The sequence below is a fragment of the Gambusia affinis genome, linkage group LG20, assembly GCF_019740435.1.
Source record: "Gambusia affinis linkage group LG20, SWU_Gaff_1.0, whole genome shotgun sequence".
NCBI classification, from domain to species: Eukaryota; Metazoa; Chordata; class Actinopteri; order Cyprinodontiformes; family Poeciliidae; genus Gambusia; species Gambusia affinis.
In genome coordinates, this window is record NC_057887.1 from 3,391,386 (window position 1) to 3,410,670 (window position 19,285).

At 39.3% G+C, this 19,285-nt stretch overlaps 2 protein-coding genes across 3 annotated transcripts; one reads left to right on the forward strand and one right to left on the reverse strand.

The window, feature by feature from the left end:
- Positions 1 to 310: 310 nt before the first annotated feature.
- phf5a (PHD finger protein 5A) lies at positions 311 to 2,020 on the forward strand. The gene is made up of 4 exons (XM_044102542.1): positions 311 to 447; positions 752 to 775; positions 1,583 to 1,749; positions 1,836 to 2,020. Exons 1-4 carry the CDS (start codon positions 396 to 398, stop codon positions 1,923 to 1,925), a joined length of 333 nt encoding a protein of 110 aa, XP_043958477.1. The 5' UTR covers positions 311 to 395; the 3' UTR covers positions 1,926 to 2,020.
- Positions 2,021 to 3,173: 1,153 nt separating this feature from the next.
- On the reverse strand, positions 3,174 to 15,741 carry tefa (TEF transcription factor, PAR bZIP family member a). Of its 2 annotated transcripts, none has more exons than XM_044102539.1 (5): positions 15,485 to 15,741; positions 8,166 to 8,522; positions 7,174 to 7,394; positions 6,162 to 6,373; positions 3,174 to 5,022 (listed from the first exon to the last, which is right to left on the reverse strand). In XM_044102539.1, the coding sequence occupies exons 1-5, from the start codon at positions 15,558 to 15,560 to the stop codon at positions 5,001 to 5,003; spliced, it is 888 nt and encodes a 295-aa protein (XP_043958474.1). In that variant the 5' UTR covers positions 15,561 to 15,741; the 3' UTR covers positions 3,174 to 5,000. The 2 variants fall into 2 exon arrangements, with proteins under 2 accessions (XP_043958474.1, XP_043958473.1); XM_044102538.1 differs by lacking the exon at positions 15,485 to 15,741 and adding an exon at positions 10,574 to 10,913.
- Positions 15,742 to 19,285: the final 3,544 nt, after the last annotated feature.

Consider the following 19,285-nt stretch of genomic DNA (forward strand, 5'->3'; position numbering starts at 1 on the left):
GTTTTGCTTTTTTTTTTTTTTTTTTAAATCAAATCACATTATATACGATTTCTAAAAGTACAAACAAAAAAATTTGTAAATCCATAGGAATGCTGTAGGTCAACGAATATATTTCATTTATCATTGTGTCCACTTTTTATTTAATGCATTTGTTGTAGAAGCTTGGTATTTTTGTGGATATTTCTCTTACTTAACATCCATTTACGTGACTATTTAACTTCTTGTGTCATTTTATTATTTGGACAAATAATGATGTACTGATTTAATTTCTAGCAATGATTTCCAAAGTTGCATTTCCTTATTGGAGCCGCTAAGTGGCGGTAATGTGGTAACAGAAACACAGGACTCGGGTGAAAGGTTGTAGTTGAAACACACTCGGTGTAAGTTAGCCTAAAATGGCCAAGCATCATCCAGATTTGATTTTTTGTCGAAAACAAGCCGGTGTCGGTAGGTCTGACTTAGTTCGTTTATAAATAACATACAAAGCAGCTCTACATCACCAGAGGCCTATCTCTATTACACTTTTACACTAGATAGCATTAGCCGCTAAGCTAATTGTTGGAGCATGGATTTCAATGAAAATGTTAGCTGTGATGTTAGCCTTTACGTTTCTCCGTGCATGTTTTCTCCCCTGACACATTAACAATGACTTTTATTATGGTTTGTTTAACGAGCAAAAATAGAACAATTATGAAATGTGAGTTTTAATAAATGTTATAGTTTGACTAACCTCTTTGTTTCAATTCCGCAGCTATCGGGAGACTTTGCGAGAAATGTAAGTGTGGTCATCTCCATTTAGCTAACACCAACAACCCTGTTTCAGGAATTATAACGAATATCTACTGTAGCTGGTTTTACTGCAGTACTATTTTGATTTCTTGGTCAAGTGTATAAATTAAATATTGAGTCACCTGTAAGCTACTGTTTAGCAGAATCATTTTGTTTGAGGGGAAACATAAGAACAGATTCAGCCGGAGTGTGTTGAGTTAGTTATATTTACCTAATAAAACAAAGTACAAAAAACTAATTCACTGTTCAATATCGTAGCTTTGTGAACTATATATATTTTTAAAAATAAAGTAACGTAGTTATAGAATGACATGTGTTAAATAAACGAATTGTGGCCAACTACAATTTAAAACCGACAAAAAATGTTCTGCCAGCACAGGTGGTTGAAACACATGGAGACATTTTGATTGTTATTAGAGCAGAATTACAGCAAACCAATTAAAATTTCATTTTGGAATATGTTTGATCTAAAAGAAAATATTAATCTTTTAATAACCATGCTTTTTGCATTCTCAATTTCATAGTATTTATTTGGTGACTTTTACTCAAAAGCAGTCTTACCACTACCTCTGTAGAAATATCTTCCATAAAATGACCTTAAATCTTAAATTCGTACCTTACGTTTTACTTTTGGGCATAACTAGAGTGAGGATTTTGAGAAAAATTGGCATTCTGACATGAGAAACGTCTAGGAACAACATGAAGTGTACACTACAGTTAAGAGTTCCCCTTTCTGTCCCTTCCCTGCCCCTCGGTTCCTCACCTGTCTCGCTCTTTTCCCGTTTTTTTCCAGGTGATGGGAAGTGTGTGATCTGTGATTCCTACGTGAGGCCGTGCACGCTGGTGCGTATTTGTGACGAGTGTAACTACGGCTCCTACCAGGGCCGCTGCGTGATCTGCGGAGGCCCTGGTGTATCTGATGCTTACTACTGCAAAGAGTGCACCATCCAGGAGAAAGACGTGAGTCTCCTCTGCTGTGATTTCTGTCTGCTGTGTGCTTCTCCAAACACTTCCTAAACTTTTTCTATTTTTGACTCTGTGTGCAGCGAGATGGCTGTCCTAAGATCGTGAACTTGGGCAGCTCTAAAACAGATCTGTTTTATGAAAGGAAGAAGTACGGCTTTAAGAAGAGGTGAAGAAACCGAAGCCTGCGCTTTTAGTTTTGCAGTTTTTCTAAAGCATCCACAAAAAGAAACATTGTTTTTTCTAAATAAAGTTTTTCTTTTCTCTTTCTGTGCATTTTATTTATTTTTGCTTGAGTGTTTGTGCCTGTAGAAGTCCCTTCCCTAAGATAGTCTAAAAATCAAGAGGCTGATTTTCAGACTGCTGAATACTTTCTTCAATATCCTAGATGTTCAAAATCTTGTCAGAAACATGAGTCATTTCACAACCACATAATTAATATATATGGAATATAGTAGAGACTAGGGATCCAGGATATATCAATATTAACATCGGTGGCGTTTATTTCCTTCTTGTGTTCCTGAAGGGGGAGGGGCTTGGTCATGTGACCGTGATGGTGACGTAGCAGAGGATTGTGGAGTGTTTAACTGAAGCAGAGAGGCAATGTCTGTTTTTTTCAGTGTTATATGGTTGGAGAAAGATGTGCATCTCTAAACATTGATCATCAGCAAAAGTAAAGTTGGATACCTATCAAATCAAATTGTCACATTGGTGCATCCCTAGTAAAGAAAAACAATAATAGTGGCTTTAAATTACTTTGGAGGGATTGTAGAAAGATTATACTGATTATACAAAGACCATAATACTTGTATAGATAATTTATTGGCAACCCTGCTAAAGATATGGTTAAAAAAAAATTTAATCACTCTGTTACTATAGTAACATTATGTCATGCTGGAAAAGCAGCACTACTTCTCTAGAAGTAATCTTAGTTTACCTACCCTGTGTTACAATGCCAGTTTCAAACATTTCAAGTGAAATGAATTCATAATATGAGCAAAACTAGAACACTGGAACACAAACCATGTTCTGGAGTGGAACCATTTGACATGGGATTCCCCCTCCCTCATAAATAAAATGTACCTAATTTCCAAGTTGGTTATTTAATCATACATGAGCGAATTAAAAAAGAAGAAATTGTACTGCACCTACACACTGCTTTTACATAATAATAAGTAATGCCTAAAATGGGAGTTGAAAGTTGTAATATATATATTTTTTTAATATCTCAAAACATTTGATTTTAAAATAAAATAATTTTCATGACACGGTTAAAAAAATGGCAAAAAAATCTCCTTAAACTTTTTGAAAAATTTTCACAAAGGGGTGCTCCAACCTGTAGAGGGCAGTGTAGGTTTACTTTAATTTTCTTTACTTTAGCGCAAAACCATTCCGAAGAAAAAGGAAAAAAAAGTCCAAACCTGTGTCAACAAGGCTTTAATTTTTCGTACAATATATACAAGACAGCGTCACTCAAAATGCCATATGTTTTTAAAAAAAGGGAAACCAGTAAGTTAAGAATTTGACCTGTTTTAAAGAAAAGGCAGATTCGGCCTCCATTATTGCACAAGGCAATAAAAAAAAAAAAAAAGCCAAACACTTTTTTTTTTATCCACAAAAAACCTGATTTGGAAAATATAATTCATTATGCATCTGAAAATAATGAAACTTTTAGTTGAATAAATCTAAAATATTTTCTCAGTAATCACTTGTACATCATAAACGTACAAATGCTGTTATATATTTTTTAAAGGGATTATACTCCTCACATTTCAAACCCCTCTTCAAATTAAAAGGACATAGTATTGAACTTATCTGATCAAAACAGTAAAGAATGGAAGCACAAGAGCTAAATAAGAAAAGCTCCTTTCCCTTTTATTGTCAGAGCTGGAAAGTTAGATAACCTGAGGGTAGGTCAGAACTGGGACTGTAAACTGGGAGACTGCAGCCTGCATTGAAATGGCTTTAGGCGAAAGAGACACTTTAGATTTAGAGATTCCTTATGTGTGGAAAAGAGGCCCCATCACAGTATGTATCACAGAACACCAGCGATACAGAACGGACTATTTAGCTTACGTGCTGCAGTAAAAATACGTTTTGAAATAGCTAGCTTAATAGATGAACTTATGCTGCTATGTGCTAGAGGTTATTTTCTCTAACTTGCATGAAACAACTGTAAATATGAACATTAAAACATCTGCAACATGATACATATATTTGTTTTTCCCTAAAAGGGCTTTATATTTTTTCCCAGCCCTCCCGCAGTCCTAAGAGCCATTGAATGGACCTCTCGTGAGCTTTGTACGGTCCCGGTGGAGTTGCAGTTGCACTGTCCCCACATGCAATTCTATCTGATTTTCTTTTTGTTTGTTTGCTTTGCTCGTGGTTTTGGGAACTGATGGAACAAACCCCCTCCGTCTGACCGTGACATCTGCTGCACTCTTCCTAAGCTAAGTCCAGCAGAGACTGCGGGAGAGTTAAACCTGCCAGCTACGCTTACAGAGTCAACACAACATCTGAAGCTGGCTAAAATGGATAAGTTGAAGCAGCAGACATCCAGTAGGGATGAAAGCAGGAGTCCAGTCTGGTGAGAAAGTGCTAGACGGACAGACGACAGACATCAAAGCAGGGTTTTAGAAAGCAGTTCGCCTCCGGAGTGGTAATGAAAACATAAAAAGAAGTGAGCATGGCTAGGTTTTCTTTTTGCCGTGTCACTGAAATCCCCTGAAGAAGCTCAAGTCTCTGGAAGGGTCACAGTCAGACGTTCTAGTGGGCAAAGACAGGCCCAGCTCTTCAAAACAATTTGGTATGAGAGACGTATGAAAAATAAAACTGCAAACCCAATTACCTGAACTAATCTAAAACCACGGCATTGACTGCCTAAACATCACCGGACAGGACTTAAAAACTTGGGATTTCTTCTAAAACAACTCATGGATGTGATCTCTTTCAGGCTACAGGTGTACAAAACGGAAAGTGCACCAAACGAACAAGGTGTGCTGAAGAAGCACTTGAATATCCACTTACATTCACCTCATTCAGAAAGGCAGTAATACAAAGAATAATAAAAAATAAAAAAAACAACAGATGATATCTTAATATTTTACATCTCCATGGCAATGTCACATCCTGCCTTCACAAGCTCTTCCACTCCGCCTTGACGTCATCAGATCGGTTCTTGCGTACCCCCGGCAACGGTTTGATTTATTTATTCATCAGAGAAAATAAATGAATAAATCAACTGATGTCTACTCATCATCTGGCGGCGCACTTGAAAGAGAAGAGAACAGGGATGAATGAGCGGGCAAACAGCAGCAGGTGCCACAGCGGAAGCAGAAAGAATACTTTTCTTTGTCCATCAATCAAAGCTTTTCTTTGTGTAGCCTCTCTGTTCCAATAACAGGAGAATTGGGTTTTAATTTACCGCCTCCCTCAGAGAACGTCGGTGTGTCTCATCAATAGGTTTGTCAGCTCTCCTTTTGCCAGATTATGAGACCAGCATAAGAAAGCTTAGTTCACACGTGCACCACTGAGCTGTCACTTCATTTTACTGTCTAATTTCAAGACAGACATAGTCCAATTAGCAGTTTTCACTCACTGTACAATAATTACAAAAAAAAAAAAGTTTTGTTTTTTGGGATGCACCGATTGATAGTTTTTTGACCAGTCACCAGTTTTTTCTTTCTATAACCAGCATGTGTTATCCAGGTAATAACACATGCTCAACATTCCAATCTTATTTTATTGAAAAATAAGAAACAAGCGAAACAATACAAGAAATTCAGTAGTGCTCTCAAATTAAAAGGTTGAGAGCATTGCTGTTCAAACTACTAAGTTGCCAGAAAAAAAAAAAAAAAAAAAAAATCAGCTCCTTTAATTTTTTATTTTTCACATTTCTACGTTTTCTTTCACAGCAAACCAACTGATTTTCATTTAACATCTGTAGATAAAATCAGTTTGGCATGCAAGAATTGATAGGCCAGTCGATCGATCGGTGCACCCCGACTTATTTTGATATTTCAACAAAAACACCTCAAGCACACCAAGATGACATTCAGGCTATCTGCGAGGCCGGCCTGCAGTCGGCTGCTTGCTGACTGTAGCTCTAAAACAGTTCAGTTCACCAGGTGAGGCTTGGTTTGTACCAATTAACTACAAATCAGAAATTCAACCAGGTCACCCTCTCCACCCTACTCTACTGTCACAGACATCCTTCAAGTTTAACCCAATAAAAATCATGAAGAAAAAGTTGGTTTTTTTTGTTGTTGCTTTTTTTTAGCAGAACGGATGATTTGCTATCTGCTACTGACAATCGAGACTCAGCGGGACTGCGGTGGGACACTGTGCCATCAACTGTGAATGCGTCCCACTGACACGTTCAAACACGTCTCCTCCTCCTGATCCCTTACATTGCTCCATATTTGGATTCGTAGCGACCCACGACGTTCTTGTATCGGCCGCACTCCTTCCGCAGCTCGGCCACCTCCTGCCGCAGCGCCGTGTTCTCGCGCTCCAGGAACGCCGCTCGGACCGTGATCTGGTTCTCCTTCAGTCTGCGGGCGTCTCGCGAACGTTTGGCGGCCATGTTGTTCTTCTTCCTCCTCTGCCAGTACTTATCGTCCTGGGAGTAAGAGATGGCAGAGAGCGGATTAGACCCGAGTCCAGGGGCGTTATCGGAACACATCCGTTAGAATCTGATTCTGCCTTTAAGCAAGATGGCAGACAGCCAGTCTCCTTTGTGTTTACAAGCAAAGCTCTGTTTTCTGGGGCGAGCCGGGCGACTGAGACCGGGAATGTCAATTTCAGGAAACCGCTGAGTCACTGTGAGTTGCAAGAAGCACTGATGTTGCAGTCTATTCATTCAAAAGCACTTCAGCAATATCAACTCTAACTTTCTCTAAATGAATCATTGTAACACAGAGGTCAACATTTTATTCAGTATAATATTCCTCCTTCTCGTCTCAGAAAATCGAAACCACACATCTTTTTTTTCCCTTTTCACACCTTTTTCTAAGACGTAGTTTTAGTACTAAAAACCATATTTTTAGTGTAGATATTTAATCCAATCCTCAGTGAGACACCCAGTTAAATAGTTGACAACATTGAAGATTCAAATTTTGGCCAATACCAATTTTCTTTTTTGTCTGAAAAGTTGCAGAATAGTAATAAAGTTGCCAGCTACAGTGGGGTGACTGTTTTTAATAGAATAACTTTAACTACTTATTACACCGTCTGCTTTCTAAGAAGGCTAAAGAAATAAATACTGAGTTCTGTTTTTACAAATATTCAAGAGGAATCTGAATCCACTACAATCTGCTGCGACCCAGTCAAACCCACCAGACACTTCTTGTCCTTTAAAGATACAATACGGAAAACAATTTGCAAAAATCACAAGGACTGACATGCATATTCATGTCTTACCTTCTGCTCTTCAGGGACAAACACCTTCTTGGCCTTTTTGATCATGGGCTGCGGCTTGAGTTCCTCTTCACTGAACTTGTGTTTGCGCGGGTTGAACAGTTCCCCTCCGGGAACGCTGGACAGCACCAGGTCTGTGGGGTCCGGCTCGTAGTTGACGTCCACTTCGATTTCTTCTGGGTCGATGGGCTCCGGAGTCGCCCTTTCCTCCGTGGTGGTCACCTCTAAGCGGACGAGCAAAATGAAAACAGAGAAATAAAATACAAATAACCTAAACTGACATATTTTTTTGAATTATACATATATATATTTATTTTAATCCTCCCATGTTCCTGTTCCTATTGTGTGCTATAATGGCGTCCATGTATACAGTCTATAGATAATACTGCAGTAAACTCTACCCGCTCCACTATGCAGCCAAAACTATTTTCACTCCAGGTTTGTTTCAAAGCAGTGTCACACTCAGGTCACAGCATATCATGTTTCTTAGCCATTTATAACCACCAGACCACCTAAATATTAAAGAAGATTTTCATTTTAACATATCTGATGTGTACATGAAAAAAACAGAAACTAAAAAATTAAATAAATAAAAAAGTTAAAATACAAAATGGGAAGAAACGCACAAAATGAACTCGTAAATGGTGAAGTACTTGGCATATCACTTCTGAATTCTCCAATTATATTATTATAACAGCAATTTTTATTTAAATAAACAATATTAAAAAGATGCATTAAGGGGAAAACAAAGTTGGTTAATATCAGGATATTATTGCGTTTTTACAAGTGAGTCCACTTCTCTGTTTGCTGATCAAATACTGAGACATGCTACTCATCAAAACTCGTCTGAAAACAATCAAATTGTGAATTTGCCCAGTACATTTTATTTCTAGAATTTCTGAATCGTAATTTGGACAACAACCAAACTGGGTAAACACTGCCTCCATTTACTAAAAGATGTGATTCCCTGCTTTCTGCGCAGGTTCCCCACTCACCTGTGCTGACGTCGCAGGTAATGTCCGAATCACTCTTTGTGATGATCACCACTTCCTCCTCGCACCTGTCCAGCTCCGTAATGGGCAGCAGGGTGACGGGCTTGCTCTTTACTTTCTCAGTTCCAGCCACGCTCACTTCTGGTTCTCCCTTTAAAGTGGTGCTGTCGGGCGACGTCGGGATGCCGTTCTCCATGAGGAATTCCTCCAGGTCCATGTACTCCAGGTGGAAGCTCTCGCCGTCGTAGGGAATGGTTTTATCCCAGATAGCGGGGGTCAGCGCGGCCGAAGGCCCCATGTCGCTTTCCCCTCTGGCCAGGTCGGCGCTGCTTTCCAGACCCAACTTCTCCTTATCCGTGTCTGAAAGAGGCAACAGCCGGTTTCGGTTACACTTCTTTATGAAAAAGGCGTCTTAAAAAAGAAAGAAAGAAAAAAAGAAAACAAAGGAAGTTTTTTTCCCTAACATGAAAACAATTCCTGAGCGGATCAAAAAAAGTGTGAAAGACGGGGAAAGTGAACAGTGGGGTTGTGGCTTTCACATGCAAAGAGGAGGCGACAAGTATGCCGAGTCACTGACAGAAGCACAGCCCACTTTAAATATGCGTTTTGACCTGCAACAGGAGTTAACATGTCTCTGCTCCAGTGAAACAAAAGGGCCACTTCGCGTTTGCCTCCAAGGCAAAACGATTAGTTTAATCACCTATAGGGAGTGCAGGTAGAAAATCACTCAGGTTAACCATTTGACTGCCAACTCAAATTTGTGGTGCAAATAATAAAAATGAGGGGGGTTTTGTAAACTGAAAAATACAAAAAAATACCAGGTTTTTTTTCATTAAGTGGAGTGGAAGGAACTGTGGGAAGTGCCCACGGCCGACTCTTTGATGCTTGAACCAATCAGTAGAGGAATGTTAAAACCTGACATTTTTAAATATCAGGTTTTAACCTGATAAAACCAACCTGAGTTGAATTGAACTCCATGTTCAATTCAACACAGTCCACCAGATTTTGACATCTGATACAGCGACAAGGCTAATCCAGGCGGCTGAAATGAATAAGTATAGTCACTCATTTTCATTTTAAAAACAATAAATAAATAAACAAATACCTGGTATTGCGTGTAGCATGTTAGTACAATAGCCTATTAGGGCCATTGTAGATAAAAAAAAACCAAAAAAAACATTTTGGGTCAAAGCCATTAAAAACAATTTATCAAGTTAGGCCTGTCACAATAAATCAATTAGTTGCGTGATAAATTAGAACGAGCTCAATCATTTCCATTTGCCTGATTTATCATTTTCTCTCTTTGTGCCAAAAACTGAATAATAAAAGTCTTCAGTCTGGTACTTTGGACTCAGTCAGCCCTATTTTTGAAGGACAATTTTGTTTACAGACATGTCATGATTTATTTTATCTGTTGTTCTAACTGTCTTCCATTTTCCAGTGTCAAGAATTTGTTAGAAATTAAAGTTTATTGATTTTTGAGAATGTGTTCTTGCAATATTATGCCATTACCATTATATTAGTTGAAAATTGTTTCAAAATAATATTACTAACTTCTGGGATAACTTATCGTTCAGCAAAATTTGTTATTGGCCTATGTCAAATAGCCAATAAAAATTAATTCACTTAAGGACATCCAAAGTGCTAGTGGCGCCCCCTAGGTCATGGCACACTGGGTGGTAACCTACTCTAAAAATAATATCTGAGTGCAGTGAGTGGCAAACTAGCTGAAAATAGGACGAAGAACATATAGCAAAGATTTACTGGGACTTTTATATTTTAGCATCGCTTTTATATTTTAGCGATGCTATCCGGGCATCCGGATAGCATCGTCACCCTACCCACGCAAGCCCCTCCCCCTTGAACCCAGTACAGGACGTCCTAGTTCTTCATCCACCAAGCACAAACCACCAGCTATGGTTTATGCATAGCTGTATTACTGTAGAAAACCTACAATAACACAATGTTTTTGCTAACCTACAATGTTTTGCCTGAACAGTGTGCTCTGTCCTCAATCGCTCTGCAGATGGCATTTAACAAGACGAGAGTGGCAAGATCTCGCGGGAAGCTACACTTGCACCAAATACAATAGATACAAATCTAGAACCTAAATTAAATTATTTAATGTAGACGCGAAATAAAACGTCAGCGTCAACGAAGCTATATTCAAAACACGGGGCGTGTCTAGAAACATCTAGACTGTGAGCTCTGTCAAAGGAGCAGAGGCCACCGTTTAAAGAGGCCATGCTTATATAGACTATGCTATTGTCGTTATATCTGTTTAAGTCACTCTTATTGGAAAACCCGTTGTAGTAAACGGCGTTCTCGCGCTTCTCCCTCCCTTTTTAAAGGGTTGAGAAGTCAGTTTTTACAGGTCCACTCTCTCTGCTCCGCCAATGTTGTCCTCTTACCGTCGTCCCCGTCCAATATATTCGGTGGGGGCATTTCCATTATTTTCTTCAGAACCACCGGGAACGAGCTAGGAGGCTCTCCGGCTGTTTCCAGCTTTATGTGAATCGGCTCCACCGACATGTTTCCCTCTTCTCTTGTTGTTGTTGTTCACGGCGAAAGAAGCAGACTGCGGTGTTTTCCACTAAACCTGTTTTCCACTGCGATATTATTTATTCCTCCGTGACATAAGACGGTTTATTACCCCGAAAACACCGAAAAGTTGCCCGAACATCAAAGCATCGCAATAAGTTCGCTTCTCTAAACCCACTTCCTCTGAAAAAAAAATTGTATTCAGGTTTTGGTGTAGGGGGAAACCACACCTTCTTATTAACATCTCTGCTCTGCATCGCTTCGATTGGCGTACTGGACCGCAACTCATTAATATTAATTGAATTGCATGTGTAGGCGGAGCCCTGGGGCAGTAGCCGCAATTTTATTGGTTAACTGAGTTACATATGTTTCACGGAGTTGTGCAAAAAAACTAAAAAGACCTGTCACACGGCTAAACGTATTCATATTTAGCTAAAACACCATACATTATATCTATTGGACCAGCTGTTGCAACTTATTTCCGTCAAACAAGCTATAAACGCACCAACTTATACGTTTTAGTGTAAATTTTGCCTAGGGGTGGCTTGTATGATACGTCAGTTGCTTATTTCACCTCATATTAACCCAATTCTCAAACTGGCAGCAAAAGAGTAAACTAGAACCATTGAGGAGATGGAAACAAACTCATGACCACGAGCCTCTGCCTTTGTGTTGCGGCGTCCGCTCACGTGGGGACACACGTGCTACTTGCCGCGCTTACATATCTGCTGGCTCCTTCCAGCCCTGCGGCTCTGTATCTGTCTCTCACATGCAAGGGTGTGCAAAAAGGGCGGCCGCGGTGGAGAACTCGTAATTATGCATGCCTGTCTGACACCTTCAGGTGTCAATTTCTCCTGCAGCCTAGCTGAGCAGACACACCAAGGGCAAAGAGTCTGTACGTCTTGTCCAGAAGACAAGACATACAGATGGATTAAGTGTTTGATGGTCTAAAGAAATAACAGAAACAAAAAACAGAAGAAATCTGCAAAGCAGATACTTTTCCACAACACTGCAGCAGACAGGAGTTATTTGGTATGCATATGTACAGTATGTACGGTTATATATTTGGCCAGCATTGCGAGTTACTACAACAAGCACACAACCCTAGAGCTATAAAAGATTTTTATGGCGGTAGTAGAAGGGGCCCCAACTAATCTTTATGTAAAAAGGAAGCACGTGTGACTTCTTTAAGGTACTGTTTGTGCTGACAAACTGTTGAAGTCATGGGTTTGCGCAAGGTTATTTATGCACTATGTCATTTTTTTAGCTGCTCTAAAAAAACAAACAAGTGATTGAGACATGCTTCGGGTTCTGATGCTTATCTAAAAGCAATTTCTGCGGTGCCATTCTTGATCATGAGATTTAGAATTTTGAGGCGACTTCTTCCATGCAATTCAGAACATTACTTCTCACTTCCTGGTAATTTTTGTCTTTCTCGCTAGAATTTCCAATTTAGTTTCACTATTGTGGTCAGCTTGAGGCATCCTACGACACAACAAAAGTGGAATTTAGCGCTAATCTCCTGACCAAAAGGCATCATGGGATAGAGTAAAAGAAAGAACCAAGCTGGTGGCTAAGATGGGACATAAAATTAACCCTGGAGAAGGTCTTCTGCCATTTTTAAAAAATCTCTCCTACATTTTCCCTTGCTTATTTTTTGTACTTGACTACCAAATAAACATAACTCACACAGAATATATTGTATGGCCATTCCTGCTTCATATCCCATGTTTATGAAGCAGAAAAGGCCAATCATTTTGGAAAATTTGCAAAAAAATAAATAAATTTTGCGCAAGTGTGTTTCTTCTCCCACACTCTTTATCGTCACAGTGTCAGTCTTGACTAATTGTTGACTAGAAAAATGTCTTCAGCCTTTGATTATGGCAAATAAGATCTAATTAGATGAACGGAATAAAGGAGCAGCTGCAAACAGAAAACACCCACTTCTATCTGAGACAACATTATTGTGTTATGTCCTGTTCTAGAACGTCAGACAGTGGCCACCCTCACTCAGGGAGGTTTACATTTAACTATGTCTGCTACGACTGAGGTTATTTTGGAAAATTTTAGAGAAACTATTAAATTGTTGACTTATAGAAGATAATGAGTGTCCTGGCAGGGAGGAGAAACTGCTTGAGCAACTGATGTGAAACAAGATGACCGAGTCAGTACGCATGGAATGCGGTGTACGCATTTTTTTTCTGGTTAGGAAAAACGTCCAACGGGTAACATGAGAGGTTATTTACGGCTTTAAGCAAAGTAGAGCTGGAAAAAACAAGAAAAACTTGCGACTGAAACATTATCGAACACTGCTATGACAGCTCCAAGTCGTACTGTGGAGCAATATTGCCCACGGTAACTGTGTTTCCATTACGAATGTGTGCAAAGCTTTTTCGATATTTTAATGTTGTAAAAACTAATTTCGCAATTGCGGTGCTTCCATGAAACAGACGGGATTATAATTTGCATTAAAATCAGACACGAATAAGTTTGTTAATCCAATAACTCGTTTACAATTACAAAGGCGACAGATGTAGGCGTGAGGTGTAGCTCAACCATGGCACTAGCGCTCATCATCAGTCATCAGAAGAGGCTAAAAGCTAACATCCATTTGTCCAATTGACAAATCGATCAGTCTGCTGCTCAACATTTAGTTGGTTTGGAATTCAAAGTATCTAAAGTAGCAAGTAGGGATGCAAGTAGATTGATTGATTAATGAATTAATTTAAAGTTGATGGATCTTTAGCTGCTGTTTAAAAAAACAAAACAAAAAGAATTTTCTCTTACAAGAAGAGGCTCGGCCATCTTTGGATAACTTAAAGGGTAACATTTTTCATAATATGCTAGATTAAAAAAACACATCCTGAAACTTAAGGAGGTTGTCGAGTTATTATATTTCAAAACAGAGCCTCATAAAATGTTTGGACCATCTCTCTTTCCCGTCCTGCAATAGCCCTACCATCTTTGTTTCTGTATCAACTGGCTCTGCTTAATGATGACCAGCGGTGCCCTCTTCTGGATGGCAGCCAAACTACAGCTGTAAAAGAAGGCGTAGCTGACATTGTTTTTTAATTTTTAAATGTAGCTGATTTTAATGTAATAAACCACTAACCAACAGTTCATTGAGAGTTCATTAACTGTTTGCATCCCTAGGAGCGAGACTACCAACATTAGTCAGCTAGTAAAACATAGTTGACTGTAAAAGATAGTTGATCATCAGTACTGTGACAGTGTTATTGTCACAAATCAACCTTATTAGCTTTCTTTGAAGTTAGCTAACGCTAGTTAAATAATCAACTAGCTAACATTACCCCCTACACTTTATTGTCCACGTGTATTATTTGTGTGTGTGTGTGTCTCTGTGTGTGTCTGACACCCTGGATGAGGAACCCAAGAGAGAGAAAGTGTTGAATGACATGCAAAACCTGTTGATCAATGTGTCCAAGGATTTTTCCTTTATCATCTCCATAAAAAAAAAAAAAAAATCATAGCTGTATAAACAAATGAGCTGGAAAAGAATAGAGTGCCTTCCCCGGGTTGGGGAGAATGTCGAGAGGGGCCAGATGAGGTGACCTGGGTATCTGGTTAGGATGCCTCCGGAACGTCTCCCTGGTGAGATGTTCCGGTCACGTCCCACTGGGAGAAGGCCCAGAGGAAGACTCAGGACACACTGCAGGGATTATGTTTCTCAGCTAGCCTAGGAACGCCTTGGGATTCCCCTGGAGGAGCTGGAACAAGTGGCTGTGGAGAGGGAAGTCTGGGCCTCCTTACTTAGGCTGCTGACCCCACAACCCGACCCCAGATAAGCAGACGATGGATGGATGGATAAATAAATGCACACACATACATACACTCACATACGTGATACACATAGCATCATAGAATACACACAGCAACATTAGCTAGCTTGATTGGCTAGCTAGTTTTAAGAAATGTGCTCTTTCGCACCACCTCCCCATGCCCACACACACACACACACACACCCACACACACATAATGGATGTTGATAATGTCCATTATTGACATTTCAACATTGCTGTTGTGAAATTGCTGTTGTCGTCGTTTTGGTTCTAAAAATGCTTTCTACAAATTGTCACAAATGTTCTACAAATTGTTCTAAAACCATTTCAAAAAGTGAAAAATGAAAATATTTCAAACATGAAATAATTCTTGTGTGAAATAAAACACAGTAGAAAGTATTATACAAAACATTATTTTGAATCAAAATGACAACAGCAGCATAAAAGCACACTGATTGTAACCCGGGTCAGTCACGGAACACTCTATAGTCAGTCAATCACATCAGAGAATTAAGTAACTCTAAAAAATTATATTTATTGCAGCAAATCAATTTTGGCCACCAAACTGACAGCATTAAATGGAGGCAACTGTAACTTACTAATGATTAAATGAATCCCATGCACTGAAGCACACTCCTACACGGGAGTTACACAATCGCAAAGTGGTGACCACGTCCGATTTCCATGTAAAAGCCACTCGATCTGCGTATTAAAAGGATGTGCCACACCTTGGATTGTTCATGTGAACCAAATCCCCCCCACTGTGCTGAAACTTCAAACCTTCGGACTCCTTTCTGGAGCCAGGAGTTCAGATTCTTGTAGCCCAGCTGACACGAAATTACACAACAAACACACTGTGACTCAAAAAATGTTTGCAATTTCTCACTATCCCTCAGATGTGATCCGAATTCCAAGCAGAAACAAGCCGAGCAACGTTTTCACTCGAGCTAAATCATTGCTCAAATGTGCAACTTGACTTACCATTATCATCAAAGTTCGGGAGAGTGAACGGGTGCTCAAGGAGAGCCCTGAAAATCTCGGGGATTTCTGTAGTCATGTTTTTTTCTCCTTTAAACTGGAATTAAATAAAAATAATAATAAATAAAACGTTTCAGGGCGACAATTTAAGCTTGCAGGGTATTAAAATGAAAGCGAGGAGACAGCTCAGAGTCCCGCAGCTACACGGACTAACCCGCAATCCGCTGGGATTGTAACTTTAACGGGTCCCTCGCTGTGAACTCTGGACAACAAGTTACTTAACGAAGTCCCGCCTCCGTTTGCCACCAGCAGCCAATCAGCAACGCGTGTTACCTGGGAAATAAGCGGAGCGAACACCGACTGGCTGGCGGTGTTGTTCATCGCGACTTTAACAGCCAATCACGAGACGCAGTTATATTACTTAAGAGTAAAAAAAACCCGTGTAAACTCCAATTGCTTCACAGTGTGATAAAAATCTTCTATTGACCTGTAAATTAGGCCAGAAGGAGACGTAATACCACCCAGGTATCCACAGAATTTCTTAATGAGTTTTAAAACAATCTTAAAATTGTACTAGTTAATTCAGTTAAGTGTGATGGGACACTATAAGTGTAGGCTACGTTGCCCCAGCTGTAACTACAAAAAATACGTGGATTTAGTTCAAATTGAGGCAAATGAAATGATCAAGATAACTTTTTATTGATCAAAGCATCCACTTGGATTCTGCTGATTAAAACAGTCATAAAAGTTATGGTGTTCGCTATGTGTTTTGATCGAAAACATACTGCAGGCAATAATCATACCTGTATCTTGCAGAGCAGGTTCAGTGGACTTAAGCCTACACGTGCAGAAACGTTTAGTAGGATGTTCTACAGACACGTGCGAAAAAGCTCAATTTTTTTTCTCATAGCTACTGTATTTAGAGTAGATGTCATCCTAAACAAGAAAAACTAAATCACATTACAAATGTATACGCCTTTTATTAGCATTTGTGCAGTGGAAGTATATATGGCTCATAATGTTTTAAATAATCTGAAAAGTGTGGCTTTCTTTTCAGCCATCTTTACAGCAATATCCCTGAATAAAATCCAATATAACCAGTTGCCTTACAGTAGCCCAAAAGAAGATCCATGAATTGCCAAAAGCCACGACAAACTAGAGAACACACCAGACGAGTCAGCATAAAATTGTGGGGTTGGGTTATAAAACAATATCCAAGGATTTAAATGTCTCAGGAAGCACTACTGTAATTTAAACATGACACAACGAGCTAGACGAGACGCAGCCAAGAGCTCCCCCAGGTATCTCTGGATGAGCTGCAGAAACCCACTGCTCAGGAAGACTCTGTCAACAGTACCAGACTCCAAAGATTTATACAAAATAAGCTCAAAACTATGTAATTCACTTTTCACTGCCACAAAATCTGAATTAGACACAAACATTGCAATTCCAAAGTGACTAAATGAACTTCCAAAGGTGTGAATAGTTTTGCATAAAAAGAAGAAAAAAAAGCACAGTCATATTTTTTTTTTTCTAAAACATTTTATTGAACGCTTTCAAAAGATTTTGGTCCACTTGTGTGATCATGATCTTCCAACAAGGGAGGAGGAGAGGAAGATTTGAGGAAACAACCGAACACATAAAACTGTAACAAAAAAACAAAAGGTGAAAATAAAACCAGTACAAAAACAGACCTTCCTTCCCCTTCCCACATCCCTGTCGTCTTCTGTGAAGTTCCAGAAAACAACTTCAATATGCTGATGACCAGCTGATGGTGAACTTCTTTAGTAGCTGCATTCAACCAAAGGAGGGAAAACAGGCCATGATCGTTTGTTTGAAACATGAACGTTTCCAGAGAAGACCGTTTGTTAGCTGAGGACAGTGTCATTTGACCGCGACGCGGCATCATGAACTTCAGGAGCATCAGAATGAAACTCTTCTTGCTAAAACAGACCTTCAAATTATTTAGGAAAAATTTAGCCCAAAGAGTATATTTTAACTTAATGATGCAGTATCTAACTTTCATAGAGCATGTTTGGTTTTTTTTTTTTTTACATATTTGTTAAAACTGTCACCGTGTCGTGACATTATGAGAGACAGAAAACCTGTGAAAATGTTGATCTCTTTGAGCTACTTTTACAGTTTGAAGAAATGCACCAAAAACAACCAATCAGAGCCAGGGGGAGGGTCTTACTGCTGTCAATCAACCTTGTGAACCCGCTGTGAAATGTGATAATGCCAACTCTGTACCAGGAAAAAATGTGCACCATCATCGGTGGCCATGCTAACTAGTCTCAGCATTGACGGGGAAAAGCACACAAAGGCAAGATTGACAGCGCAAAGACCCGCCTCCTGGCTCTGATTGGCTGTTTCGAATTTGCACTGGGAGAAGGCACGGGATCTAGATTTTTTTCACAGATTAACCATCTCACACTATACTGTCACAACATAGTTACAGTTTTAACAAACGTGTAAAAAATTTTTTTTAGAAAGGTACGAATTTATTATGTCAGTTAGATTATGTCAGCGATATTCGGAATTACTTGGAAACCGAACAACACTCCTTAAAAAGGTTTTGTCATGATTCACATCCCTTCTAGACGACACATAGGGAGCAGAACTGATGTCTGTCAAGTGTTACATAATCATTTCTGGGGTTTTGCCAACAGAGAACGCTCACCTTTAATGCTTTTTTATTATCATTATTATTGTTTATTTTTTAGCTTGTGAAAAGAGGCTTGAAGTCACACATATGTCAAAAAAAAAAAAAAAGGAATCCTGTAACCATCACGCTTTACATTTTATTTAAACCGCTGGGATTTTCAAAATGACCGACATGTTCCTGCTCACCGCTCTGGTTGGGACTCATGGTGAAACGGATGTGTGTCGAACTGAAGTTAAAGATAAAGAGCGTTGAGAGTGCGGCTCGGAGCTTTTTATCTTCGAAAGATAAAACCGATTTTCTGATCACAGCACTTTTCACAGCCACAGGGAAAAAAAAAAAAAAAGAGAAGGAAAAAAAGGAGACAGGCCACCGTTTCTTATCTAAAACATCTTATAAAGGATGTCTAAGTATTATCATAGGTTATCAGGTATCATATACTGTATATAGTAAGTAGGATTATACAATAGGGGTATGTATGTATGTATCTTATAGGTGTAGTATAACGAATAAGGCGCTATATGGGAGTATACAAGCCTCTTTGAGCTCCTTTGTGTCCAGATCTGTCCTTGACTGATCAAACTGTAGAACAGAGCTGTCTGCAGCAGCGCGCAGAGGCGTAATTACCGTCAATTATTATATTCGTACATAGATACATATATAAAGAGAAAGGTATACATTGCAATTAACATACATATATCAATAGCATATAGAAGAGAAATAGGAATAGCAATAATTATAGTCATCATATTCATCATAATACTAGGAGTGATAGTAATACGATCCCCTCAAGGAAGCTAATACCTGGGCTGTTCCAGACGGAGGCGGGATTACGGAAAGCAGTCGAGTCACGTTATCTGCAGCTGTGCAAGTCCGTCGTGTTTCCTTTTTTTTTGTTTTGTTTGTTTGTTTGTTTTACATAATCACATTCCACTCCACGGTTTTCATGCATCAACTTCCTTAAACCCGTGAAATAAAGCTCCACCGAGTTTCAGTTGACAATTAGATGGAAACGTCTTCAATAATCAATGCTGCTTTTACCGTATTTATATATTAATAAGGTCGCCTCATCTCTGGCTCTCTAGATCATCTTTACCTTTATTTTCAATTAACTAGCCCCGTCTGGAACAACCCACAGTTAA

Bases quoted from the DNA above. Each gene is read 5' to 3' on its own strand.
- phf5a (XM_044102542.1), top strand. From the start codon at position 396: ATGGCCAAGCATCATCCAGATTTGATTTTTTGTCGAAAACAAGCCGGT. The intron at 448-751 runs GTAGGTCTGACT...TCAATTCCGCAG, and splicing joins TCGAAAACAAGCCGGTGTCG to CTATCGGGAGACTTTGCGAG. The intron at 1,750-1,835 runs GTGAGTCTCCTC...CTCTGTGTGCAG, and splicing joins GCACCATCCAGGAGAAAGAC to CGAGATGGCTGTCCTAAGAT.
- tefa (XM_044102538.1), bottom strand. From the start codon at position 10,694: ATGTCGGTGGAGCCGATTCACATAAAGCTGGAAACAGCCGGAGAGCCT. The intron at 6,374-7,173 runs GTAAGACATGAA...TCTTACTCCCAG, and splicing joins TTGTCCCTGAAGAGCAGAAG to GACGATAAGTACTGGCAGAG. The intron at 5,023-6,161 runs GTAAGGGATCAG...TTCTCTTTCAAG, and splicing joins GAATCCAAATATGGAGCAAT to TGCGCCGCCAGATGATGAGT.